At 34.1% G+C, this 20380-nt stretch overlaps 1 protein-coding gene across 1 annotated transcript; it reads right to left on the reverse strand.

Moving 5' to 3' along the window:
* Positions 1-751: 751 nt before the first annotated feature.
* On the reverse strand, positions 752-13456 carry LOC105230120 (uncharacterized). The gene is made up of 8 exons (XM_049457790.1): positions 12870-13456; positions 10086-10238; positions 8040-8292; positions 7778-7974; positions 7627-7699; positions 3605-3690; positions 1116-1447; positions 752-958 (listed from the first exon to the last, which is right to left on the reverse strand). Exons 1-8 carry the CDS (start codon positions 12951-12953, stop codon positions 862-864), a joined length of 1275 nt encoding a protein of 424 aa, XP_049313747.1. The 5' UTR covers positions 12954-13456; the 3' UTR covers positions 752-861.
* Positions 13457-20380: the final 6924 nt, after the last annotated feature.

Genomic DNA, 20380 nt, shown 5'->3' on the forward strand with positions numbered 1-20380 from the left:
TTGACATGTGATCCATTTTATATATCTAAATTTGTGAGCAAACAGGTATATATTCAAAACTAAATTCTTTTAATTCGCAATAAATCCTTTTAAAATAACATTATACGGCTATACTTCCGATTAGGCTACCCACAGAGGTGCTTTCAGGCATTAGAAAGATGAAGAAGAGTAAATTAAAAATTCTCGAAAAAATTGTATTATTTTTTTAAATATTTTTTTTTTTTAAGATTTAAATTGAAACAAAAGTTCTTTAAACAGTTAAAAAGAAGATTCTTGTGGGCTACATTATTTGTAAAAAGAATATGCCGATGTTATATCAGTCAAGGTTTTTTATTTTTGAAGCGCTGCCGAAGGCTAATGCAGGAAAGAGCTCTGCGAAAGAACTAAGTACACCTGTGGTACGAGTAGATAGCCCAGATTATTTGATAAAAAAATTAAATTTTTGAAATTATTAAAAAGGAAATTTTGTTTGAAAAAATTTTTATCAAAAATTGGATGAATTTTATTTTAAATAAATTTATATTAATTAAAAATAAATTTTACTTGGAAAAAATGGTTATTAAAAAATTATGATTTTTTTTAATTAATTTTAAATTTCTTCATTATTTATTGGAAATTATAGATAAATTTCGGCGAAATTTTTTATCAAATTTTAGCTTTTTTAATAAAAATCATAAATTTTGAAGTAAATTGGAAGTATAGCTAATAATTCGCCTATAGCTACTAAATAATTAAAAAAACCCAAATCATTTGTCCAATAAACAGTAATTTTTAATGAAAATAGTTGACAGCATGGAAACCAAAATAACTAAGTATAATAATTTTATGAAATTTGATGAGATGAAGTGTTTTTTGTACAAATTATGCGTGAATATAGAAGCCCTCGTGTTCATTTTGTTCCACTTCTGGTTCCTTTTTCTTTTGGAAGTAAGGATTGTGTTCTGGATCTGAATTCAAGCTGAAATTTAATTAATAGAATTAAAAAATGAGATAAAGAAATATAATAACAAATAAGTAATATATAATTTTTTTTAATATCTATTACTAAAAATTATAAATAATATGTAATTAATTAAAATTTTAAACAAATATAAAATCATTAAGAAAATACTTACTGATAGTAATTGACCGCCTCTTCGCATTTAACATTGTACCACCAATCGCATGCAAACTCCTTTTGATTGAAAATAGTACCGTTAGTGCAGAGAAATTCTGCGCCTTGATGGCCCTCGCGTCCGTCGTGACAAACATGATAGGCCTGACAGCCGGTCTCAACATTTGCATACATTCCCGGCACAGCTGGCACATTGGCACAATGGAAATTCGTTGGCGGCACTTTGTGATAAATCGGATAATCAACGCCCGGTACACCGGGTATTTTTGAGAGATCTTGTTTTTCTTCTCGGCGACGCTCTTCGGTTGGTGGATGGTAAAGGTGGCCAAAGGTCTACAAATATTTTAAATATAATTTATTTTTTCTTTAATTTTTAATAACTATTTTTTGCATTTACTTTGGGGAATTTCGAGCACAAATGTGGGAAATAATAGAAAACTTTTAGAACCAGTATAAAACCAAAGATTTTTTTTTTACAATTACACAAATGTATGATTTTCTCGAAGACAGATTTCATTGTTGAGTAGTAAATATTGAATACAGTTATTTGACTTGTAATCTAATTAGACTTGCCATAAGTTCTGTTACAAGTTCAGGCCTTTTTGAAAATAAATTATGATATACGAGTATTTTATAATAAAGTTAATTTTATTTCGTGCTAAATATATTAAATGAGCGGTGTACAAAATTTTATTCGCGATTTTCACCTTTTGCTTTCACACAATCCCTCAAGTGATTCGACCATTGATCAATAGCAGCACTCACAGTTTCTATTTTAATTGACAACGCTGCTCGGACCAAAGATTTTTTGAGAATTTTCAAATTTCGGTTCGGTATTCGACGTGCTCTGTTCTCCAGCGCAATTTGTATTCCGATGGATTCAAATATAAACTTCAAGCTATAAAACCAGAAATAATAATTTTAGTTTTGGTGGTGTGTACTGGAGCGGAATCTTACTGGAAGATCTATTGCTCTTCAAAAAAGCGAGTATTGCTTAACTGTTTTACATCGCCTTTTAAAACATCCTGCTGGAATACTTTTTCTCCAGTTTTAATCTATTTTTCTCAGAAATGTCACGCCTTTACAAGCGAGTCTTCATTACAGTACAATATTACAACTTCACTAAATTCGAAATGGATCATTTATCAAAACAATACTCCAATCTCCGCACAAATTGCTCATATCGGATCACTATAGCATACACATACAAGGCTACCCTAGAAATGGACCGAACAATCTTCGAATTTTTAGATCGGACCACAATAGGATATAGCTGCCATACAAACGGATCGATCAAAATCAAGATAGGGATCTTTCTATGTATACCCTCTGATACTATAAGAAATGCAGCTGTGAATGGTTATAGTATCGGTGCAGCGGACGTTACGCTTTTTGTTGTTTTTATATTGTAGTATTCCCTTTTTTTGTGAGAAATAAGAAATTTATTATAACCTCAGTGCAGTGACAAGTAAATATTTTGAAGCAAACGCCAGATCTGTTTAAACATATGGTATGATTAGAAGAATATATAAAATTATGGTGTGAATAGAAGATCACTATAATCGAATTTTAAAATATTTTTGACGGAAACAAGCTTTTCATTAGAAACAAGATGCTTTGGGTAATCTATAAAGCTCCAAAATTATATTCAACTACAAAAAGAAATATCATCAGCTAAACAAAAGTAGTTCGAAAGCTTAGAAAAAATGTGAAAAACAGTTCATTTAACGTTAACATCTTTCTAATTTATTTGAAATTTAACATTTTCACTAATTGCTCATAATATTTTCCCAATCGAACGCGATTCTTTTGCGCAAACTACTTTGTCCGATTATTCCAATTACCATACAATCACTCTTAATGCTGCACTTTCGCTTTCAACTAACGCTTAGCGCAGAGAAATTCACATACCATATTCTCATAGTGGTTGCATAAGCGTTTTGCAAAAGAAAGAGCTCAAACGTGCGGCCCCACCGATATTAGTAAATCGATATGTGGAGCATTCAACTGCTCCATTCACCGTTTGGTGGTCACTTGGCCAGGCATGCGCAATTGAATATGCAGACCGGTTCCGCGGCACTGCACAAATATCATTTTTTTCGACACATAATTTACAAATCATTGCAACTATTAGGCACATATCAACGAAGTATTCAAAAAAGTTGTTGTTTTTTTGCAATATGCATTGCTCCACTTTGACTTGGTCGCTTGTTTTAATAAGCGTTTAATTTGCTTTTGGGTCAAAAGTGAATGCCTTTTTTACTTGCTGGGCATCAGACTTGCCGTTACAATTACAGCAAATCTATATAGTATCTATAAACTTGCGAATATGTACTTTATTAGCTAAAACTATGCCTGCAGTTGTGAGCTATTGTTGGTTGGATTAACCGCAAAGGCAAAGTGTAAACTGGTTAAATTAAATAACGGTACTTAAAAACTGGAAGCTGCTGTTTTTTATTTTTATTTTTCAGAGATTTTTATATCACTCACCTGCACTTCCACCGCTATCGATGCCGCAAGGTAAGCGCATGCAAGCAATAAGCTGCAGCACAATGTCACACGTTGCCCATTCATTTTTTAATTACAACTCTGTTTTTCAATAACTTTATAAAGCAACCAATATTAGTGTGATCGTATTTGAGGCTGAATGAACCGAGTTTTGAATTTCACACCGTCTTCGCGCAGCTTACAATTGAAACTGATCGCCGATCTTTTAAACTCCAACGGTTGTGCCACCAACTGGAGCTGAACTTACCAAATAAAGTTTAAAAGTTTTGTGGTTTTTTTTCAGTGCAAATCCGTTAGATATGCAGTAAAGTATTTGAGTGTGTGTATGTGTGGCTCAAAAGCTTCATTTGTTGCTGCAAACTTATTTTTAAAGTTTTCAAATATAAATTTCATAAATGCAGATACTCACACATAAGTATCAATATACCATATATGTATATACCATAAATGTATGTATCCATGCTTAACTGTTTTCCCAACTATAAGCATAAATACGTAAAATATCGCAGCACAAATAATTGCTTGATTGTGCGCCTACAAGTATGCAGTATGCGTTTAAATTTACTTAAAAGCGTTGCATTTCGAAATTGTTTATTATATATTTTCAAAAACGTTACGTTTATTTAACATGTACAAAACATGTACAACGCTATTCTTTAAATGACAAAGATGAAGATCATCGGACCTTTTTAGCGATTTTTGGGTTGCATAACAAAAGAACAGCGTCGTGTTGGCGGCCAAGAGTGAATCAAGCCATTTTTTAATACCCTGTTTTGATGTGAACCGTATACCAGTAAGGGCGTTCCGCATCGACCGGAACAAATGGTAGTCCGAAGAGGCAGGGTTGGCTCTATAGGACGGGTAACATAAAACTTCCAAAGCGCTGTTCTTCAAATATGTAGTCATTAACAAGTCTTTCAACAATATCTGGATTTTTTCACCTGGTGGGTAAACTTTTTTGAAAAATGAGCGTCGCCTTCCAAGAAGTTTAATGTACCTATCCCATAACCGCTTAAGCAACAATAGCCAAATTCGACCGAACATATGTATCTCTTAGACCGCAAAAATGGATGAAATGAAATGACCGCAAAGCTTATCAAATCTAAAACTGTTCAAGCCCCAAGTACCCATTATGTGTTTACCTTAGTTCCCATCGCAAACTTGTTATTCAAAATATGGGTCAATCTGTAAGATATATTATAGAAACTCAGAGAAAACTTTTTTCTGACAATAAAATGCTCATCTCTCAAAATGGTTAAAAAAGATTTTCGAACTGCCGGTTGCCTTTATATTATCATTAAGAAATTGAAAGAGATTTTATAATAACAGGGTATCTTTTTGCATAAAATGGATCAAATAGAGTGAAAACTTGCTCTAACCGACAAGTAACTAAGTAATATGAGGACTTTAAACCATCTCATTGCCTTTGATCTTCGCAAATTGCAAGAGTATGGTATGTTCGGCTGCACTTAGCCCTTCTTTATTTGTTTGTGTTTGGGTTGTCCCAATTTGTTCATTTTTTCGTCATCGGTCACAATCCAAAAGTGCTCAAGTAGTATTTCTGACATGCAATATTATATTTCAACGTCTTCTGGATCCTTTGAATATGACAACCGTTTCTCTTGCTTTTGATTGCGTGGCTGTTCAGATTCTTATCCTCAAATTTTTCGCCTATCACAGGTATATTTTTTATATGTAAATCTGGAAAATATAATAGTATACCAACGTTTTTTGATATAAACAACGTTCAAATCGAATTAAGGTTACTTAATAAGAAAAAATATATTTGATGAAGATCTTTATCTTGATTTTGAACGTACAGTTTGTTTCCCAGCTGCATGTTGTAGTGGCCGTTCCGCCAAATGAGATGGGAAGCAAAGGGCGGATGAAAAATTTCATATCGATATCACCAAAACTCAGGCACTAGTTCACGTTTATACTGACAAGGCTCTTCGTATTTCCCATATAAAAATCTATAATCTATCTGGACCATCTTTGAAGGCTTTGTACCACTTCCAACATTCGTAACGATTCCACACAAGAAATTTGTTCCACCGACTTAAGCAGCTGCTGTAAACACGCTGGCTGACAGATCGCGCTCATATTTGGCATGGTAATTAAGGACAGTCTTACCAACTCAACAAAATTTTCAAATTCCTTTCAAATTTTAATTTATCTGAGGAATTTAATTACAATTTCAGGACATTTTTTTTGTTACAATGTATAGTAAACCATCGATTTTCTGCGTAGAGCACCGTAAATTCCTGACTTGGCATCGAATGACTTCCTTTTATTTCCGTTCATAAAAAAATAAACCAAGGTGGTTGGTGCGATTTTGGTGACACCTCAACCTGTGTGGCAAAAGTGCTTCGACAATTAATTCAAACGGATTCGAAAGTGATCTTATTGGGGAAATTTTGAAAAACAATTAAGCGATTTTGAATGACTAAAATTTGTTTTTGATCTCTAATCCCAAAATATAAAAGGCTACCTTAGTACTATACGTATCCATAAATATTTTAATCGTAGATTTGCAGTAATATTATCTGGCAAATTATTTAACTTTTCTTTGTTTTATTATTATTTATGATCGATTTCCTCCTGAAAAGTGATTTTTTTACAAGTCCCCTATTTAAGTTAAAATAAATGGTATGCACTTCACTAGCCAGACTCATGCAAATTAAGCTTATATATTTCCATCTTAAAAAATCACCGTCGATTTCAAAGATTGGCTCAATATCCACTATTTTGTATTAAATATTTAATAAAGCAAGATTTTAAAACCCGAAAAAGCGAAGTTCGATTCCATTATCCTTACAGGCAGAATAAATTTTCAAAGTGAGTCCTTGTTTGAAGACTTTACCATAGACTATCTAACCCCTTAAAACAAAAGCCACAAAACTTTATTCGAAAATTCTCCACTATCCTTGTATATTGGTATAAATGTGTTATTAGAAAAGGCAGGATTAACGAAATTGAACTAGAAACTGAAACAAATTGAAAAAGTTACTTATTTATCAAGACACACTGGTAGTTGAAGGCTATTTAGAGTTAATAGTCTCAGTTAAAGTAATAAATCTTTTCATATTTTCGTGTACTCATCTCTCATGAAAAATTGCTTTTGTTTATAACCAGACTTTGCAAATTTTACTCAATAATTAATTTATTAAATTTAACTGGAAACATAAAATTACAAATGGAATTTTAATTGCAATATTCGAGTGTGATAAATGTTTTCACTTATGTATATTTATGGGACTGTTAGTTGGGCATCAGTTGCAATGTAGACAAAATGCAGTGGCATATTTTACAGGCATATGTACATATTATATATACATATGGTATATAGACATATACAAGTATTAGGGTGATCTTTAAAAATCATGGAAAATATTATATTACAGATGTCACGAAACTCAAATACTATGATAGTGGTATTATGATCAAAGAGACATAAATATATTTGTTTTAGAAGGGACTGATGATAGAAAAAACGATTCGGAGGGAGAGGTGAAAATTTTAGACTCTTAAACGATATTGAAACTTAAATATTTAAAAAATATTTTTTGTTTAAAAATAATGCCTAAAATCTCCACGCGTATAATAAAAGATTTCATTTGGTTTCACAGCTCACTTCAGATACTACAGATTACCCTCACCAACCTCAACTTAGACCAAATTTTAAGCCTTCGATATTCGACAGAAAATTAATGGATCGATTTAGGTATCATTTTAAGAAAAAATATATATTTTCAAGATGAAATTTTCCAAGTAGAAAAAAGGACTTTTTTGACTTTTTAAAACGTCAGGCCCTTAACCCGATCGTTTCCAATTTTTTCTTATAACTTTTGTGACTGTATAGAACTCCATCAGAATACAAATAATTTCCACAAATATTTAAGAACCACCCTAACACATATACATATATGTACATACATATTTATGATTAATGTTGCAGTTTTGTGAAATATCTTAAATTTTATGTTTCAAGCCGAAGCTCGCACCTCCGCTGTAAACGGCCGCACTGTCTTCGTGCAAATTGAAGTGGTTAAAGAGCTCATCAAAATCGTTGAATAGCTGAAATAAAAGCGAAAAAAGAAACACTTTCAATTACACACATCCACTGTTAATGAGCCTACGGCGATAATAACTCACATGTGCTGAGCTATCCACATTCGGTACTAAGTAGTCAAATTTGTTGGCGCTCCCCGACGACACCGTTGCCGTCGCTGCCGCTGCTCCGCTTGCGGGCACTATTGGCGCGTTGATAATGTTGAAATTCTGGTATGTTTGGGTCCGATACGCATTGCCATGGCCTTTGTGCAGACTCGGTGTTATATCGAGATATTGTGCTGAAAATGTTTAGTGTCGGTAATAAAGTATTTGTGAATGAATGTATGAAGAAATAAAAATGTACTCTTCTTCTTTGGCTGCAGTTTCACTTGATTGAGTTGTGAATTGTGTAACTGCAGTTGTCGGTATGTCGGATAGGCGCTCTTCGCGGGGGTTACATCAGTTAGGTGTCCGTGTATTTGTGGATAGAGGTAGGTGGTCTCAATCGCAGGTGCATTCTGGTGATGGTATTTGCCTTCGACGGGCGTGTAACGACCATCCGAGCTGAGCGCTATTTGAAAGAGCACTCTGGGACTTTTGTCGTGGTATTGATAGACCTAGAGTAAATGAGATTATAATAAATTAGATTGTTTAGATATATTTTAAAAATTTTTAGCAGGAATAATTCCGTTAGTGGTTCCGGTCAGAGAAATAAAAACTATCATTCGACCTTTATTTTTAATTCTGTCAGCTCATAGGATTTGACAACCGCAGTTCTATGGCTAATCAATGCCTCAAGGAGGTCATCCATTGGAACGGATTTTTTTCTACTACCAGTAAACAGATAGAGCTTTAAGCTCATTACCACTTATTAAGATATATTTCGACAGTATAAATATAAATTTTATCCTAAAACTATTGTTTAGAACATGAGTCTCAGCCTTCTGAACACGCCTGCCTCGTAAAAATGTGAACGCACTTTTGTCCAACTTTTTTTAATAACATTTTTTTGACAGATCACGCATGAGTTGTGTCAAGCTCTCGTGTTATTTTTGTTTCAGTATTGTTTATATGTATTTAATCGTGGAAAGACTTACACCTGAACATCGTCCACAAATCGTTCAACTTTATTAGAAAATTCGCGTTCTGTAAAGAATTTTTTTCATCCTCACGCTTCGCTCAACTTATGGTCAACATAATCGGCCTACTGAGCGTACTATTCGCAACACCATCACCCATCTTGAGACCCAACATTCATTATTGGATAATATTCGACCGAATAGACCACGTCCAGCGCGCAGTGAAGAAAATATAGCAACCGTAGCTGAGAGTGTACACGAAGACCGTGGAGAGTCGATTCGACGCCCATCGCAGCAACTCGGACTGACGTATGGAACGACTTTGGCGCATTTTAAGTCAAGATCTTAAATTGAAAGCATACAAAATACAGCTTATACCAGAACTGAAGCCGCTTGACCTCCCAAAGAACATTGCTTTGCTTTATCAAGAACCCGAAATGTTCCAAGTAGATCCGACGCTTTTGAGCCAAATTTTATTCAGCGCTGAGGCCAATTTTGTCTCAATGGGTATGTAAACATCTAAAATTGCCGCATTTAGGACGAATAGCAACCTGAAGAAATTCAAGAGCTGCCATTTCCTACAGAAAAAACAGCGGCTTGGTGTGTTTTGTGGACCAGTGGAATCATCGGTCCATATTTCTTCAAAAATGATGTCGGTGAGAATGTAACCGTGAATGGCCACCGTTATAGCGTCATGATAACCGTCTATTCGATGGCTGAAACTGAAGCTCGTGATCTCAGCGACATTTGGCTTCAACAAAACGGCGCCACTTCACACAGTATTAATATCACATTTTTTGGGTCTGTCGATTGGCCACCAAGATCGTGTGGTATCACGCCGTTAGACTTTTTCCTGTGGCGATATGTAATGTCAAAAATCTATGCTGACAATCCCGCTTCGATTCACACCTTGGAGCAAAACAAGCATGTTATTCGCCAGTTACCAGCCGAAATGCTCGAACGAGTCATATACTATATAATTGGGCTCAACGGGTGAACCATCTGAGACGGAGCTGCGGCCAACATTTGAAAAAGATAAACTTCAAGAAATAAATGCAAAAGAATGTTTTTTTCGAATGATAATATACATTCTCCATTTAATTTGAAGTTTCTCTGTTTATACTTAAAAAAAAAGTAGGGAACCTTGAAATGGGTTAACTTTTATAATTTATAAAGTTTAAGTCAATTCCTTCCGGATGTTACAAACTTCGTGGCAAACACTGTACAGGATATACAAGTAGGTTTCAGATACTCATAATTTTCTTATGAGTAGTTCTTAGTGCACAACATTTTTTCTAAGCAGTATGAAGTTTTTTATTCTGTACACTTACTTGCGGATTTCGCTGTTCAGTCACTACTCCATCTGGTACAGAGATACCGTTAGATTGCAGTCGATTCAAAAATAGCCGATCGGTTTCGAAGGCTGTGTCGGGAATTTTGCCACCCGCATGTGGCAAGACTTGTTCACGATATATTTGTCGCTTCTGAAAAAAGAAAAATATATACATTATAATTTAATATCGCATATAATATATTTTTATTATACATGTATATTATTTATACCATATTATATAATATTATTCAAACATATTTGGTGTAAAAAAAAATTGAATTAAAAAATCATAAAATATTTTATAGCAAGACATAGAAGTCATATTGCTAATAATTGGTGGAAAATTAAGAATCATATTTTATTGCAATGTCATATTTAATAAAAGCTTAAAGTTTTATTAGTGTCTAAAACCTCTGCTCAGCTTTAGATGATGCAATAATTTTGGCATGACAGTTTTTATTTAATTTTAATGTATTTTGTCACTTTTAATGGCAGCGTCAGTTATGATTTCTCGCTGTCACTTATCAAAACGTTTTTAAAATTTTTTATTTGATGACTTTGTAATGACATCATCGCTGGTTGCATGTTAAATTAATTTAAAACTTCCATTAAATGTTGGATCAGTGCAATATTGCATAATTTATGTTGAAACTGGTCCATATAAAAGCTTCTTTATAGACAATTAGTTATACCAAAAAGTGACTAAATACGAGTATGTATGTATGAGATATTGTATTATGTTCTTTTACTTTTTATATCTCATGGGCAAAATGAAATATACTACAAATTATGATATGATAACGTCCATATAATATATTTTTGCCCTATATAAGGGGGTTTCAATGAAAGCGGAACAAAAGGCTTGTTGTTGGCCATAGACTTGACGTTGCCCCGCAAAAAATAATCTAACGGCGTCAAATCGCACGACCGAGGTAATCGATTATGACATTCGCTGTGTGACTTGTGGTGCCGTCCTGTTGGAACCACATATTGTCTAAGTTCATATTATACAATTCGTGCCAAAAATATTCGGTTATCATTGAGCGGTAGCGATTCCCATTCACAGTAATGTCGGTCATGATCACCACAGAAGAAGTACGGCTCAAGTTCTTCGTTTTTTCCAATCTTCTAAACAGTTGTTAAGGAGTTACATGGGTTTACGGGTTTAAAAAATGTATTATTTTTTATTGTCATTTAAATTCTACAATACCTCAAGAATATTCTCCTAAATTTTCAAGTTGATTCGAGTAATAGTTTCGGTGATACTTGAGAACTTGGGCGCTGGAGGCTTGCTTTAAACGAGTTTTTCTCGAAACTGTGTTTTTGAAGTTGTTTGGCAAGATTTCTCGAGAACTACCCAACCGATCTTTATGAAATTTTACACAGGTCTTTGAGATACAATTCTTAAAAAAAAAATTATTGACATTAAGAACTAATTATGAATTTCACAACCACAGACCCCGCAACAGAAATATTAAAATAGGTATGGTTTAGAGTTTTAATTCAATAACCAGAGGTTATTCAGTTATTCTTCTTCATATTTTACGGAGTTTAATTTATAGACAATCAACATATGATTGAATTGTTGTATCAAAATTATCTCTTCGTAATGTTTTAGTAAAATTTAAAAAATATTTTTTTATTTGTTGCTGCAATATTTTAAATTATTTTTATAATATTTTTATATGGTATTTAAAAAAAACCCAATTTTTAATTCCGATTTTGCAGTTAAAAATTTAATTTTCAATTTTTTTAAATTTCGAAAGCGAAAATTAACAAATTTTGGATTAAAAATTGAATTTTCAAAACGAAAATAAACAAGTTTTGAACTAAAAATTAAATTTTTTAAATTTAAAAATGTTGAAATTTTGAAAATTACAACTTTTTTTAATTGGAAAATTAAATTTTTAATATAAAATTTGTTTATTAATTAAACTTTAAAAATTTAAAAACTTTGAAATTTTGAAAAAAAAAGTTTTAATTTAATTTTTATTCCAAAATTTGTTTATTTTCTTTTTTTTTAATTTTATAATATAATTCTTAATCCAAAATGAATATAAAAAAATAAATTTAAAAAATTTGAAAATTAAAAAAAAAATTAAAATTTAGTTTTGAAACCAAAATTTGTTTATTTTCATTTTGAAAATTTAAAAACTTTTAAAATTTAATTTTTTATCAAAATTTTGTTTATTTTCGTTTTGAAAATTTAAAAAATTTCGTTTTAGTCCAATAATTTTAATTCAATTTTTATTCCAAATTTTTTAAATTTTGTAAATTTTCAAAATTTAATTTTTAATTCAAAATTTGTTTATTTTAAAATTTTTTAAATTTTAATATTTAAATTTGTTTTTTTTTCAAAATGAATGAATGAATAAAGATATAAGCAAATGTTCATCCACATATAAAAAAATTACTGTCCGGTCGTTTTACAATCGGATCATAACAACGACCAACAACTGATATAAAAACTAATTTGAACATAAATTTTGCTTTTCGTGAGGATTAGTTATCAAATTCGTTAAAGCTTCAAGATATATGCAAAATTTCCACCAAGGTCAAACCTAGTAGTAAATTTCTATAATAATACAGATTTCTCGTACCAAAAAATTTACATAGATTCATTTATAGATAGATCCTATGGTATTGTTATGGTATTAGATTGAAATAAATTTAACTCGAGGTAAAAAGAATAATATTTCTTTTTAAATAAAACAAATAACATTTTTCGCTTTACTTAGTCTAAAAAGATCAAAACTATTTTCTAAAATCGAATACCACTTACTTTCGGATTCCGATCCACAGCAGCTGTAACTGTTAAAACTGCAGTAAGAAATAATACGTAAAAATTCTTTTGACTGAAACACATGTTTTATAGAACTTTTGCACTTAACTTTTTTTATATTTTTTAAAATATTTTTTTTTTAATAATTACTTTTAAAAATTTCAATTCTTATAAACAGTTTCACACTTCAATGTTTTATTTTTTCAACTATAGGTATAGAACTTGACCCTTTAGTAATCACTAGAATTCCTCAATCATTGCCAAATAACAATTACATTTAGCAACAAGCTTTAGCTAACGGCGGTTTTATTGCTTCAATTGTTGGCGAGCAAATGAATTTGAAAAACCATTAATTCTTGCAATCGATTCTTGCAGCTGCAACCAATCTTGATTTTATTATTTTTCACACACTAATGCACTCGGGCGCTTCCCATCAGACTTATTTGCATACAATAGCTAAGATGAAAGGATTGTTTATATAGATGATGAGACGATGATGGCTTAGTTAGCAGTCAGCCACTGATTTTTACCGATGCTTTGCGGCATCAAAAAATCGAAATAATTTTTTCGTTTTTTTCAAAATGTTAAAATTATTATTTTTTTTTTTAAGAAATTATTACAAATTTATAAAAACAGAAATTACGTTAATATTTCTAAAAAAATATACACGAAGTTTTCGAAAATATTGCTGCGCACTGCGGATACTGCGTTTAACGATTAAAAATGATGTGCTCGCGACGACGTAAACCAACGAAATAAAACATTTGGAGAATAACATCCAACAATTTGCTCAACTCAACAGCGAAGACGTGCAAAGTGTTCATCTGCAGTCACAGTCATTATGTATATGTAACAACAATTGCAATACTTAACAGTACTGAAGTATCGGTGTGTGGTAGTTGTTGTCGTTGCAAGTCAGCTGACATCAAATTGCCGCAGTTGGGGAGGGCTTTACAAGTTAGTCGCTGCGTGAACTGGTTAACCAGTTGACTAGGTGAACTTGTGTGCCCCCTAGGGAGGAAATACGAATAAATAAAAATACGAATGACTCCCACTAGAAGTGTTTATGAAACTAAAAGTACTTGATACAAGAAAGAAATCTCTTCGTCCACTAAACGGGTTTTCGATCTGATGTTTATAATTCTGTCAGATATTGGTTTTAAATGGCTAATACTTGGGAGCAACTTAAGAAATTGTATCTATTTTAAAAGATATTCATATAGCTACAATGGTACATTGTAGTGGTCTAGAAATCCAGTGCTGCACCACTACTCTGCTATTATTGACTGACTGCCTAGGTCAGGTTAGATCACGAGGTCAATTCTAACACGGATCTCACCCCACAAAGAAACCCGAAAGTTTGTGGTACCTAAAAAAATATCCGATATACTGGATCACAAGACCATTACAAATCGACGAGACGCTTTGAGCATCCAACAAATTTGTTGACACGGCTAATGTCAGTTTCGGCTATGCCTCACCCTGTACCGAATATGAGACGACCGAGTTATTTCAGCCGCAGTCAGGTAATGGTTGGAAAATGGAGCAGAAAGTGCCTAGATATTGGACAGTGTCCTCTAAGAACTCCTACAAATGCGGCAAGACGAGCTTTGCTCAAGGCAAGTAGGTCAGAAGATCTCCTACTTTCTACTGTAGGCCTAAAGGATCTAGGATTTAGAATATATCATCAAAAATTTGGTAGTTAGCAATCAAAGACAAATTTACAAGGTTTTTACGATTCTTTAACATGAAAAATATGGCTTCAGGAGAATCAGATCAGGAATTGCTTCAAAATGTGAGAGAGGTAAATAGAGATATATCTGTGTCCTAAATTTAGGGCATAAAGCAGATCGCATATTGGGTAATGCTTAAAGACTTCGCAAGCTAGACTGAACTCTAAACTAGAATTGGACAAAGGCATATTTTTCTTTAGAACTCTGGACTGGTAGTCCGATCATACCACCACTTGAGTATGATGAGCCGATAGCCAGTAACTGTCTATGCTCTATGAGTTGCTTTTCATCATTGAAATTCGTTCAGAGATTGGTTTTGCAATGGCTTTCATTAAAAATGGTATTGAGGTAGAATTGAGATTAAATAGGAAAGTGAACTCCTTTTCCTACTTTACTATTGCCGTCAAGGAATAAACACATCGACTAATATCGAAACCGGACCGATTCTTTTTCCATCTATCATTTACATCCTTGACCTGGAAGCCGCACCAAATAGTTATTCCTCGCGCCTTGAATACTACGACAGTTATAAATTTGAAAAAGTGAAGAACTTTGTCTACCTCGGAACCAGTATAAATACCAAGTACAATCGCAGCTTTGGGATCGGTGGACTATTGTGAATATTCCTCTCACCTTGAATAAAAATTACGCGCTATAAATCTCTTATTAGTCCCGTTTCGTTTGTTGTAGCGGCAGAATTCTGCCGAGTTGTCAACCCTTAGCCAAACAAAAATCCGGGTCCGTTCCGGTTACGTAGACCCGACTGTCGTGGGAACGGTTTTATCAGTCCCGCCCTATTAAACGGCCCTGAAATATAGACGATGACGAATCGGAACAATAAACTTGGAGTATTCAAAAGAACTCTTCTTCGCAAAGTCCTTGAAGCCGACTGCATGAGCGATGAGTACCGAAGAAAATGGAACCACGAATTGTATGAGCTCTACGGCAACATGGATATGGTTAAATGCATAAGAATGCAACGAATGTGCTGTCAAGGCCATGTCGTAAGCAAGAAGGACAATGCCCCAGTGATAGGCTCATTCGATTCTAGATCCAAGGATGGACAACGGATGCAAGCGCCCTTATGCATCTAATAGAAAGCCGAAGACAAAAGACATAGGGAGCTGTCTGCACTAGTAATGAACAACTGTCGTAATCTCACATGGATAGACGTAACTGGCGAAGTTTTGTATTTTAAGACCAGACAGACCAACGGTTGTAGTGCCAAAAAAAAGAGCTCTTCTCATACTTAAAATCAAATTTTCAATAAAAATTTTCCCTACAGGGCACGCATATGTACTTGGCTACCGGTAGTAGCCGTCGAAATTCGAAAGGGATTGCCTTCTTCTATTTTTTTTTATTTCCATTGTTTTTAGAGCAAAAGGCGATGCTGCGCGAAAACTACGGATGAACGACCAGCCGATGAAGCGATAGTTGGCAAATTGTAGCAACGCTTCAGTGGTGAATGGTGCAAATGTTTCCTCGAAAACCTAATTAATATCACAGCTATGCAAAACGTCGCCTTTGCATTGAGTGAGTGAACGTGCCTCCGATGCGGCTGCCGCTGCTGCCACAGCGGCTCAAACATGAACCTAGACAATGAAGTAGAAACAGAACGCAGCAGCACGCCAGCGGTGGTTTATCAATTGAATTCGATGGATCGATGTTTGCATTCAACTAAAAATCACAACAACAACGACATAATGAACACCTCAACACAGCACTTGCAGTTATTTTGGTGGCGCAAGCTCAAGTCTTTCAGTCAAATTATAATAATTAATCTTGTTATTTGCATTGGTGAGTTGTGTAATCAGCGCCAGCATTTTTGACTGCTGCGGTGGCGGACACCGCCAGCAAACGCCGCGTGATCGCATCTTTGTGTTGATGTTTGCCGCCAACCGCAATGGGTTAAGCGGATGAGGCGAAACGCTTTATTTAGTTGTAGCCACAAGTATATATGTATATATATATATATATATAAACATAAATAAATGCAGACTTTTATAGCGGTACATATGTACACACATACGGATTTGTAGAGCCGGAGATCGATTTCAAGCGCTCTGCTTTGCTTGCCTCGCTTACTGTACTTGAAACTTGGTCACGAGATTTTAATGCCGCGCCATTCAAACGGATTGCATACACACAGACAAACATACAACAACTGTCGTATTCATTCTGTACTTGCAGGTCTGCTGAAAGTGAACGTCATTGCAGTTTGTCGCTTAAGTCTTTTGTTTGCCGACAGTAATAAATGGCTCAGGGTGTTTTGCGCGAATTTTGCAAATATTTCAAATTTTTACTGTTTACACTGCAAATGTATTGGTGTGCATAATCTTGGAAAATAAACCATGTTAAATTTTTTGAAGATATCTCATCAAATAAAAAAGTAGAAGGTGTTAATTTTGATCGATCAGTTTGTGTGACAACTACATCCTATAATGGTCCGATATCCGTGATTTCGACAAATTAACATACTCTCGGTGAGGAAAGACGTATGCAAATTTTCAGATCAGTACCTCAAAAACTGAGGGGCCTCTATGACTGTGTATTCAGAAGATTTTTAACGAGTTTCCTACTAGTCTAGTTATTGCCTCCCTATATAACCTAACACAGTGGTAGTAATTATAGGCATTACGAATAGCTTCATTGCCGCTGGCTATCCACTCGAAAGTTAATGGACTTGCTGACTAGAGCAGAAGCCCACTTGACGACTTTTGTTATGCCAAAAATTTCGGTCTGAAATACTGAATTGTTGTCATTTAGTTTAAGGCTACCATTGAAATATGTATTATTACAAAAGAAGCCCGTTCTTGTCAAGTTTGGTTGAATATATTTACATAGTAACTCATTTCAATAATTTTCAGGATTTTAGCTGATACTTAAACCATGCTGGTGGGTGTCTCTACTACAAAACCAGCAAATTTTCCACATATTTTTCCACATGTAAACACAGATAGATTTAAATAAGGGATCATTAGTTAAATCTAATTAACATAGTAACCTTTCTAAAGATGTTAGAGAGTGGTGGTACACAAAAGTGAGATCTCTTTCACCATTTTTAACAAAACTTAACTTTTAAACAAACCTGACCCATCCACTATCAAATAGTTTTAACTGAACTTGCAACATTATTGCCTCAAGTCTAGTCGCAAACTCCGAAAATTTTTCGGGAATCTGTCGCTTCAATTTGATGAAAGTGTTGTCTGCCGCGTTCTCCATTAATAGTTTCACACGGTTTTAGAAGTTCATAGTATCCCCTCTCATGCCAAAGGATACATTACCATGGCGTTTTGGATGCCGACTTCTTTATGTAGCGTTTAAGCAACATTTCTGACATGCAAAATCGATAAAAGACATGGGCTTCAATTCATAAGTCACCACATTTAGTTGCTTTGGAAAGTATCCGGCTGTTTTTAAACCGTTTGAAACGACTCACAACATAGACTCGGCGAGCTCTGGACGTTTTTCGGCTGCCAAACAAAAATCGCCTAAAGTCTGTTCATCATAAACTTCCACCAAAATACGATAACTTTCAGCTGAGTATTCTTCATTTTAATGTAATTAAGAAGAACCTGACAGAACACTAAAAAATATGCCAATATTTTTAAAATTAAAGAAAGAAAGTCTACACTTTCAAATTATATGATGGTCAGCTGTAATTACACTCGTTAAACTAAGTGGATGCATTCAGAGCGATGCTCACTGGCAGCACGACGCTAACAATCGTCGAGCGAAGGCACACTTGAGTTATCACGTGAAAGAGCTTTAGCGTCCATTTATTATGACCACTGAAGGTGAAAGACTTTGTTGCCTTATTGGCTTATAACCACAGGCAAAACGCCTAAAGCTGAAGTTAAAATAATATTTGCTCTCTTTTTACTGCTATTTGCCTCTTTTGACTAATTGCATTCGTTTGTTAATTTATTACGTCTTTTAGCTACCGTTATAGTTAAATATAAATATTGTTTTTGTTGTTATTTCGTCAATTAAAATATTGTCCACTTATTATAAGTACTTGATTTGTATTTGCTTATGACACAAGACCGAAGAAAATTGACGTGACGGCTGAAGTGTCATGCTCGATAATGTGCACCATTGTGATACAGTTCAATGTCAAATCCACAATGAAATCTAGATCAATGTTAAGTGCACGCCAAGTACCTGTAATGAATGGAGAAGCAAAAGTTGAATTTGATTTTTTTTGTTAAACTCAACGAGTCTCAGGAACTTGTTGTGGTAAAGGTAACGGCGTGGAATATTACAGTATGTGAGGTGCAAATATCGTTAATAACTTTTCGCTTATCATAAAGAAATATAATTTTTTAGAAGATATGATAATCCACCAATGCATCGAGCCAAAAATAAAATTCAAAATTCTTCTAATAAATATTTCACTATTTCACGCCATCGACCATCGTATGTCCAATCAGTTAACGTGATTTGCATTTTCTTCTTCTTATAATTACACTTTCTACTTGGTATTTCTCCGAAAAGAATTGAAATTCTTTCAGTTTCACTTTGGAAGTCCAGCCAGTATGTTAATCGTGAAATATTCAATTCTTGCGGTCATAGCCGTGTTTGTCTTGCGTGGGGCATCAAAACCCTTTACTTTAGCACCACAATGGCATCTTAGGCCACATCATCATGGTCGGACACTCGAAGAAGCACTCAAACAATACTTCGAAGAGAAAACAAATGTATTACACGTGCGCGTTCATTTGAAAAAAGCTATATTTTGAAAGTATGTGATTCTACATCATCTAACAGATGCGCTACGAAATTCGACTAAACTAACCTTTCGCATAACCATTGGTGATAGGTATCTACGCAATAATAAAGATTATCTGCATAATTTGTGGTATGTGGACTCGTTTGAGGCATTGGAGTAAGTTGACAACTTTTTAGAAAATAATGTATTTATGAACACATCAAACAATCACGATAGGTTAATGAGATATTTCATTATTTACTGAGATTATTCAAGTTCGAGGGTTCAATGATCTAGAGCGCTTAGCAGTGTACCCTCGAACTAGTCTATCACTATATTCACGCGGTTCTTTTTCAAAATATAAACGACTGTTTAAGGAACGCCAATTTAAGAGTTTAAGGAAAGATTGGCCATCTGAAGCTATACCATTTTCCCAACTTTTAGAAATTGTTGAATGTGCTCCCAAAATGACTAAGCCGGCTTGGTGGCCAATACTGAATCAATTCAATTTTTGATACTCGATCCTGATGTAACCATATTCCAGTAAGGGTGTTCTGGATCTACCTGAACAAATAGTAATTATGATAGAAGTAACGGGTTATTATACGGATTATGTAAAACTTCCCAGCGTCTATTTTTCAAATAATTTGAACCGAACATGAAGCATTATTACCTCGTGTCTAGTCGAAATTTCCCGAAAATTTTCAGCGATCTGTCGCTTCAATTTGATGAATTTGTTGTCTGCAGCTTTCTCCATTCCACAAAATACATTACCAGCGCGTCATGGATATTAGCTTTTGGCGTTGATTTGACTGGTTGGCCAGGCTTCACATCTGATGCAGAATCGCCTCCTTTTGTAGCGTTTAAGCATCATTTCTGACATGGAAAATCGTCAAGAGGCATTGGCTTCAATTCATAAGGCACACAATCTCCTTGCTTTGGAATGTATCCGGCTGTTTTTGAACTTTTGAAATGACTGCTTGAATGACTCCTAACAAGGACTTTGCAAACTCTAGTCTACAGTTGAAAAAGTCAATGCAATTATGAAAAAGATTGACTAGGACCGT

The sequence above is a fragment of the Bactrocera dorsalis genome, chromosome 5, assembly GCF_023373825.1.
Source record: "Bactrocera dorsalis isolate Fly_Bdor chromosome 5, ASM2337382v1, whole genome shotgun sequence".
Taxonomy (NCBI): Eukaryota; Metazoa; Arthropoda; class Insecta; order Diptera; family Tephritidae; genus Bactrocera; species Bactrocera dorsalis.